General features: G+C 55.5%; 1 protein-coding gene across 1 annotated transcript; it reads left to right on the forward strand.

Annotated features, from left to right (window-relative positions):
* The first annotated feature begins 6 nt into the window (after positions 1-6).
* Ihh (indian hedgehog) lies at positions 7-5,787 on the forward strand. The gene is made up of 3 exons (XM_004638204.2): positions 7-403; positions 2,386-2,647; positions 4,313-5,787. Exons 1-3 carry the CDS (start codon positions 92-94, stop codon positions 4,969-4,971), a joined length of 1,233 nt encoding a protein of 410 aa, XP_004638261.1. The 5' UTR covers positions 7-91; the 3' UTR covers positions 4,972-5,787.
* The last annotated feature ends 3,169 nt before the right edge of the window (positions 5,788-8,956 follow it).

An 8,956-nucleotide genomic window follows, 5' to 3' on the forward strand; every position in this document is an offset into this window, starting at 1 on the left:
GGACGCCTGAGTCCCCGCGGCGCTCCCGCCGACCCGCCCACCCATCAGCCCACCAGACGCCCTCGCCTGTCACTCTCTCGGGCTCCCGGCCATGTCTCCCGCCCGGCTCCGGCCCCGACTGCGGTTCTGCCTACTCCTGCTGCTGCTACTGGTGCCCGCGGCGCGGGGCTGTGGGCCGGGCCGGGTGGTGGGCGGCCGCCGGCGGCCGCCGCGCAAACTTGTGCCGCTCGCCTACAAGCAGTTCAGCCCCAACGTGCCCGAGAAGACCCTTGGCGCCAGCGGGCGCTATGAAGGCAAGATCGCGCGCAGCTCTGAGCGCTTCAAGGAGCTCACCCCCAACTACAACCCTGACATCATCTTCAAGGACGAAGAGAACACGGGTGCCGACCGCCTCATGACCCAGGTGAGCGCGATCCACTCTTCCAGCGCGCCGCCGAAGCAAGGCCACCTGCCCCCTGGCACCTTTGCTCGACTGCCTGGCACGCCCCCTGGCACCTGCCCCCCTCACCAAGCTGACTTCTGCTCAACACGGGCCGGCCAGGGGTCCGGGTGGGCATGTCAGCATCTCTGAGCCCGAGCCCGGAGGGTGTGTGAAGAGCTTCCCACTGCCAAGCCCCACAGCCCAGCAGGCAGCGTGGCGACGTCCCCTCTGCCCAGCAGCGGTGGCAGCTCACGCCAGCCGTGGTACCCGGAGGTACCTCAACTCTATGACTGCCTGCACCTCTGGGGCCCACGCAGTCCCTCCCAGCCTAATCTTCCTCTCGGCGGCGCCCTTTTCATTTCAAAGTCATTTGGCACCCTCGAGAAGAAGCTCCCGGCGCAGGGCCCCGTGGACTTTCCTCCCTGAGCGCCCTAGGTTGGCTGCAGCTCCTCCTGGAGCGGTGTCCTGACTGGGTCTGGGTTTAAGGAATAGCGGGGAAGAGTGGAGCCGAGAGGCGGAGGTGGGAGAGGGAACCACCGATCGCGCCCACGTGCCTGTCCTGAGAGCTGAGCGGCTGGCTGCGGTTACAGGGCGGGTGCCGGCTTTTGGGCTCTAGGAACGAACTTGGGGGTGATCCCTGGGCTTGGTGAAGGGGACAGGAAGAATCTGAAGAGAGGGGCAGGGATGCCTTGGGAGGCCGGACGCAGAACTATAATCTCTGTGTGGAGCGCAGGGACACAAAAGTCCTTCCCTCCTGCCGCGTGCGCAAGGGAAACTACGCTCCCTTCCTCTAGGGTGTCCTGGCTCTTTCTCCGCTAGGAAGAGCTGCTAAACCACGGCATTCAGCATGCGCCCTGGCGCCGAGGCCGGCCGGCCGCTGTCGGGGCCGAAGGTTGGCTGGTGGCCGGGCCGGGCCGGGCGCCGAGGAATGCAGATAAGGATCCGGGCCACAGGCTGGGCAATCATTGACAGCGAGCGCCCAGGCTCTGCACCCGAGGGCGGGGGTGGCAGGGGACAGAGGGCGGGGAGCTGGGATCTCCGGGCGGACACCAGTTGGGGGCTAGAATCCGGGCACCAAGGACCTGGAAGGAGCAGGTGGAGCTCCCTCTCTGGGCAGGGAGAGCCCTCAAGCCCGGCTGTACACCGGAAGGACCAACCTGGCTTTCGGCTCTCAGCTCCTGGGAGGCTGAGTCCAAGGGTCTGTGGGGCCCAGACTCCGTGGGATGAGGGTAGATTGAGACACAGGCTGCCTGTCCTGGGCGGGGCCTCACACCTGGGACACAAGGAGTGCTGTAAGGTGCCTTCCTGGATTCCTGCACCTACTTTCCTCAGCTGCATGGTCCGATGGGCTCTGAGGCCCCCGGCCCGTGGTGAGGCAACAGCCACAGATTTCTCCGGCCAGGCTGGGATTCCTCTCCAGTAACACACTTCGCAGTGCTGTGCCTGCACTCGGCACCTGCCATGCCTCCCGGGCCAGTAGTCCCAAGCCTCAGGCCTGAGGCTGCGGTGACACCTACTGGGGACCGAGGGCCTTGCATGCCCAGCGGGCCAGCCGCAGGCTGTCGGTGGTGCTAACTGCCTCTTCCATCTCTGTCGCTGCCCGCCCTTTGACCTTGGCGAGTTCGAGGCACACGGAGCTGGAAAAGTTTGGTCCCGTCTGTGGAGAGACAAACGCTGCGCAGTGGAGTTAGAACCCAGGAGGAAAAAGGAGCTCCGCCTACCAGAGGGGGTGTGCTTCCGCGCCCCCTTCAGTTTGTGGAGTCCTCGTGCCGCCCAGTTCCCTGGGGCGTCTGGATGCTAGAATGGGAGGGAACACTTTCAGGGCCTCCTTACCTAACAGAAAAGGACAGAGACCCTCCTTGGTTTTCCGACTGGAATGGGTGCGGTGGGCGCATCTGCTGCCGGCCCACCCCACGCCGGATTGGCTCCTCCTGCTAACGCTGCCGCACTTGTTCCTCCCTCAGCGCTGCAAGGACCGCCTGAACTCGCTGGCCATTTCAGTCATGAATCAGTGGCCCGGTGTGAAGCTGCGGGTGACCGAAGGCTGGGATGAGGACGGCCACCACTCAGAGGAGTCCTTGCACTACGAGGGCCGCGCTGTGGACATCACCACTTCAGACCGCGACCGCAATAAGTACGGACTGCTGGCGCGCTTGGCAGTGGAGGCCGGCTTCGACTGGGTGTATTATGAGTCCAAGGCTCACGTGCATTGCTCCGTCAAGTCCGGTGAGCCGCTGCCGGGGGGCTGGGCCCGGGGCCGGGGCCGCAGGGAGTGGGCAGTCAGTACAGTACCCGCCTGGGCCACGAAGGTGAAGATGTCCGCTGCTAGGGGTTGGAGGCGGGGATCCCGGGGAAGAGGACGACGTCTGCGGCGCTCCCTGCAGCTGCTCACAACCTCCTGCGCCTCCCACACCTGGTAGTTTCATATGATTCCAGCCTAGGGAGACAGGGTCTGGCCCAGGGACTCTTCGTGTTCACCTGGGGGTTCACAGTCCAGAGCCTGCCACAGAACGTGCAAGACAGATCAAGCTGGACAGATGGAGGAAGCCAGGCTGGCAGGCATCACCTCCCCACCCAACTGATGCACAACATAGCTCTGGTGGGACCAGGGGCCTGTGTGTGTTCAGACACCATTATGCCTGATCAGGAGCCCAGAGGTTCACAACCATCACCCAGCTGCAGGTCAGGCCTCCCAGGGGCTACAGGCATCCCCAACCTTTGCCCCAGAGCCCTGAAGCTGGACATTTGGGGGGCAGAGCTAGCCATGAGAGCCAAAATAAAGTGGACTCAATAAAATGGATTTTCCCAAATTGCCCGCCTTGTTGATCAGAATTGACAAGCACGGGAGCCTCACCCTTTCCTAAGGTCACCCGGGTCCTTGTTGTCCACACCAAACCCTCTCACAGATGTTCCCCATGGTTCCTCTGTGGGTCTCCTCCAGGCCCACCTGGCCACAGGCTCAGCCCTCCACATGGGTCCCATGTAGAAGTTGCACTCACAGATCCACCACATGAGACCAGGCTGGCTTTTTTGTAATCCTGATCTTGCCTCCTGTACTCACAGCAGTCATCCCACACTGACCTTCAGCCATAGCCTGAACCTACTGCTCCACACCTCCTCCACCAGTGGTGCTCCTTGGAGTTCATAACTGCCCTTCACCTGCAGACACTGGCCCCGGACCAGCTCCCCAATGGCTTCTTTCATTCATTACTCCTTACCCAAATATTGTTCTCACCCACCTGCTGCTACCATGTGTTCTGCCCCTGAGCCAGGACTGAGGATATGAACTGAAGGTGGTGATTTTGTCCTTGCCCTTGACCCATCCCTGACCATTCACTCTGAGGCTGTGCAGGGGCCTGTGTTTGATGACCCTTCCATAGATTCTAAGGGCCAGCTCTGCCACAGCTCTGTATCAGACTGGGATGTGGTATGCATTTTTTTTTTAAAGAAATATCTGAGCAAGGGATGAGCAGTAACAGGACATTTAGACCCCAGAGGAACTAAGTGACTTCACTCTCTGTGAGGTGGCAGCTTTCCTAGGGTCCAGCCACAGCTTACCAATGCCTGGTTCAGCTGGCCTCTGGCCTCTAACAGCTTCACAGAATCGTACAGATGGGGGCATCACCTGGGCTTCAAGAGGGCTTCTTCCTCTCAGTCACTGGGTCCTGGAACCAGTGCCTCAAGTCATTGGGTGGGATGGGGACAGAAGATCATACTGTGGGGAAGTGGAAACCTCTGTAGGAAATGGGGAGCAGGGGTTGGGATATGGTGATGGAGTATGTTAGGGAGCAAGAGAAGTTCTAGCCTGGCTGGGGTGGCCAGGGGAGGGGTAGTGTACCTGGGAATCCCAACTCCCCTGTAGTAATCCCTTCCTGTCCCTTCTTCCCACAGAGCACTCTGCTGCAGCCAAGACGGGTGGCTGCTTCCCTGCTGGAGCCCAGGTGCGCCTAGAGAGCGGGGCCCGGGTGGCCCTCTCATCTGTGAGGCCAGGAGATCGGGTGCTGGCTATGGGGGAGGATGGGAACCCCACCTTCAGTGATGTGCTCATTTTCCTGGACCGTGAGCCAGACAGGCTGAGAGTTTTCCAGGTCATTGAGACCCTGGACCCTCCACGCCGCCTGTCACTCACTCCTGCCCACCTGCTCTTCACTGCTGACAATCACACAGAACCACCAGCCCACTTCCAGGCCACATTTGCCAGCCACGTACAACCTGGCCAGTATGTGCTGGTGGCAGGAGTGCCAGGCCTGCAGCCTGCCCGAGTGGCAGCTGTCTCCACACATGTGGCCCTTGGGGCTTATGCTCCACTCACAAGGCATGGGACACTGGTGGTGGAGGATGTGGTAGCTTCCTGCTTTGCAGCTGTGGCTGACCATCACCTGGCTCAGATGGCCTTCTGGCCCCTACGACTGTTTCCCAGCTTGGTGTGGGGCAGCTGGACCCTGGGAGAGGGTGTACACTGGTACCCTCAGCTGCTCTACCGCCTGGGACATCTCTTGCTGGAAGAAAGCAGCTTCCACCCACTGGGCATGTCTGGGGCAGGGAGCTGAGAGGGCCCAATTGCAGCCTTCTTGAAACTGCCATGCTGGATCCAAAGACCTTCCCACCAGAAGCGCTCTGGCTCTAGAAGAGACTTGAGCTAGGAGCAATGGGCCCCATCATCCACTCCAAAGTGGTGAGGCACCATCAAGACTTGACTGGACAGTGCCAGTATTCCTGTTCCCATCTTGGAATAGTGAGCTGGTGAGGGGGTAGGGTATCCTTCGTCCTGGAAACTTTGAGACTCGATTGTCAGTACAATTTTCACATGCCCCTTCCCACCATGAGGAGGCCCCTTATCATCCTGTCTTTGGACTGCTACTACAGTCTTTCTTAGGGCCTGGGTTTCTGACTTCACTGTAGGTAACAGACTGCAGTAGCAAAAGACTCCGCCCATAGGTGGGCTTGCACCTCAATTGATGCTGCTAGATTCCCTGGGAGCCAGCAGGGAGCTGGCTGGACTCATTACTGCCAGGAACTGAGAATGCCACAAGGCTGGGGCAGCCAGCCTGGCCATCCCACAGCGTGTTCTCTCCTCTGACCACACTCCTCCAGACTCATCCCAAGACTGTTGCTATCAGTGGGCAGAGTTGTACGTTCTGGTCAATGTGACCACAGCACCTGGGCCAGGGGAAGGAAGGCTGGATGTCCTTTCCACTCCTGCCCAGGCTAAGTTCCATTCTGCTGAACCACGACCCCCCACCCCCTCCTCTGGTCAGTTTCCCCCACCTTATTTATTGTCACAGAGGGGAAAGCCCATGGGAGAATTTTGGGGATGTTTTGGTTTTTTTCTTCCTTTTGTAATAAAAATTATTTAAGTTGTTAGAGCCGTGGAGTCCAGGGTACTAAATGTGCTGATTTAGTTCAGAGGAAGGCACAGGCTTGCTTTCCTCCTTAGCGTCTAGGAGCTAGCTTTCCTCCTCGGTACCTTCCTCCAAGGACAAAGCTGCAGGATTCCCACTCTGTGCAGGCCCTTCTCACCTACTAGATCTGCAAAGTCCCAGCAGAAAGCTGTGCTCTGCAATGGTAGGGGCTTTGCACGCAGATCCCAAAGTTTGCCCTGCACATAGTTGGACCAGAGAGAGAACTGAAGTAGCTAGTCTGTGGTTCCTACATATCCCAAGAACCACATCAGTGTGCCTTCATCAAGGTGGCTTTCCTGCTAACTCCAGTTCTCAGGGCCTGCCTTTTTTATTCTTCCCTGTTGGTAACACAATATAGAATGAAAAGATTCTGCAGAATTCACATGAACTGGTGCACATTCTGACTTCTTGGGTAAGTCAGGGATTCTTCACAGGGTGGGGAGTTGTCAAACCTCTGAATTACCTGGACAGCTTGCTTAAAGGTGATGCCTGACTTCATCTCTAGGACACTACTTTAATAGATCCAGTGTGAGACCCAGAGACTTATTCTATAAACACCCCAAGCCTGGCAGGCCATGTGTGAACAACACTTTACGAAGCACTGCTTATTCTAGAGAACGCCCAATTTATTGCCAATGCAGGGTAACACCACCCTTCACTTTTCTCAATCCCTCAATCCCAGGGCAAATTTTTGTATACCACTATGGATCACCTAAGATCCCAGGTGAAGCCAGTTAAAATAGGCCAGGCTGACCATGGAGTACTGTGGATGCTGGCCAGTGCTGCTGAGCCAGTTCTCCCTACCTGGCCCTCCATGGGAAGCCACTTGTTAAAACATGCCATTGCTCAGTCTAGCCTTCTGCGGAGACATTGTGATGGAAGGGAAGGGGAATGTAGCTTCAGACTTTACCTTCCCTCTGCCTCTACAGAGGAAAGTTCCAGAGAAAATAGCATTGCTCAGTGTTGGTGACATCTGGGGAACTACATCTCCACTGCTTTAATGCTAACTGCTACCACTTACTGAAGATGAGTATTGCTAGGCACCATTCTAGTCTTTCTGCGTATGACAGCCTCATGTAGCATGCACTTAAAGGTTGCCGTTTGCCACCTAGGAACATACCCAAGACTGCATGGCAAGTGATACTGAGGCAGGAGTGGAATCCTTCCAGCCGGGCTCTTGGGTCTATGGTTGCCACAGAGCTGTTCCTTGGTGAGGATGGGCTGCACCCAGAAGGTCATGCTTAGCATTTAAGGTCTGAAAATCTGCTTTGTCAGCACATCTAGAGTGGCCCCATCTCTCTACAGCAGATTCTCCTCAACCAGGCCAAAATGTCTATGAACTCTCATTGGAAGAAATGAGGTGAAGGTCCAGCTGGGCTTTATTATTATTATTATTATTATTATTATTATTATTATTATTATTTGTTTGGTACAGGGGTCCAAACTCAGGACCTTGTACTTGCCAGGTAAGTGCTTGTGCCACTGAGCTACACCTCCAGCCCACTGAGCTATACCCCAGGCCTAAGTTGTTCTTGTCTATCATTTGCACATTCTATCCTTGTAGACATTCTACCTGGTAGATCAGATTGTCATTGACAGTTGGTGAGCATGGATACATGGAGTGAATAATTCTGGGGGGGGGGAGACAGAGACAGAGACAGAGACAGAGACAGAGACAGAGAGAGAAAGACAGAGACAGGGAGACAGAGAGATTGACTCACCCATGGAGTGTGGCAGATACAAAGTCATTTGCTATCCCCAGATCTTTTACCTCCTCAGGGAACACATTCAGACAGACAAGGCTGCAAAGATTCAGCAAAAAACCCAAAAAAGTTTTAAAAACAGCAACAACTGAACTTAGGCCTTTCTCTGTTACTTTTCTCTTATTGCTGGGACAAAATACTCAACACCCAAAATTAAGGAAGGAATTATTTAGCTCACAGTTCATGGAGGTTTCCATCCATACTCAACTGGCTCCAAGACAGAGTGGCACATGGCAGAGGGTAGCAGTTCTCAGAGGCACAAAACAGTTAAACAGCAAGAACAAAAAGGGAAGAGCAAAATCAGCATTGGCTACAGAGGCAGAGGCAAGCCTCTCTCCCTTCCTTATACTATATTCTGGCTATCTGTGGGTGTAGCTCTCACACCTGCAATCCCAGCATTAGATCATGAATTAATCACAAACTCTAGAAGCTGTCCCATGTCTACATGAGACTTTGGGGGGCAAGTAGACACAAACCATAACAAGGCCCTCAAAAGATTAAACTTAGAAAAGATAAAAGGGAGGCTGGGGCTGTACCTCAGTGGTGGAGCATTTGACTCATGTTCCAGAAGCCCCAGGTTTGAGACAGGAGGATCTCTATTAGTCCAAGCTGTGTAGTGAAACCCTGTACCAAATAAGTAGGAGACCAAAAAAAAAAAAAAGACATTTATTGTATTTCTCCCAGTTCTGGAGGCCAATATTGAGGTGCTGGTATCTAGAGAGGAACTTCGTGCTGTGTGTCCTATAGAGAGAGACTGGCAAGAGAGTTGAAGAAAGCAAAAGGAAGGGGGAAACTCATCTTTCCATCAGGACCCCCATTCCTGTGATCACCAATCCACTCCTACAATATTGGCATGGATCCATTCCCAAGGGGAGAGCCTTCATGACCCACTCTCCTCTTAGAGAGCCCCCTCTAATCACTGTTGCACTGAAGAACAAGTTTCCAGCACATAACTTTGGGGGTTGTATTCAAACCATAGCACCCTCCCGACATTTTAGAAGTACATGGGGAAGAAATGCAAAGGGAGCCCGATAGCTCAGTCCAGCAAAGTGGAGGCCTGGGCCAAAGTCCATAGGTCCCTGGAGAGACAAGGAGGTAGCAAGATCTGGAGAGCTGGCATGCGGGAGACTAAGTGGAAGGATTTCCAACAAGGAGCTCTCCAGCTACCTGGGCAGACCATCCTCAACAGAGGGGCCTCTGCAGGCTGTACTCCCCCAAGCTGTCCTTGCAGTCTGCTGTCTCTTGCTTGGAAAGCCTCGATTATTGCATCCCTCTCCTCTAACTGGAGCCTCAGGGTGCTACATGCAAGAGGACTTCTGACAGGGAGTAGCCCAGAGTTGAGCCGAACCCAAAGCAACAGTCTTAAGCAG

The sequence above is a fragment of the Octodon degus genome, unplaced genomic scaffold (assembly GCF_000260255.1).
Source record: "Octodon degus isolate 3935 unplaced genomic scaffold, OctDeg1.0 scaffold00096, whole genome shotgun sequence".
Classification (NCBI taxonomy): domain Eukaryota; kingdom Metazoa; phylum Chordata; class Mammalia; order Rodentia; family Octodontidae; genus Octodon; species Octodon degus.

Coding starts and splice junctions, on each gene's coding strand:
- Ihh (XM_004638204.2), top strand. CDS start 92: ATGTCTCCCGCCCGGCTCCGGCCCCGACTGCGGTTCTGCCTACTCCTG. Junction 404..2,385: donor CCGACCGCCTCATGACCCAG/GTGAGCGCGATC, acceptor TTCCTCCCTCAG/CGCTGCAAGGACCGCCTGAA. Junction 2,648..4,312: donor GCATTGCTCCGTCAAGTCCG/GTGAGCCGCTGC, acceptor TTCTTCCCACAG/AGCACTCTGCTGCAGCCAAG.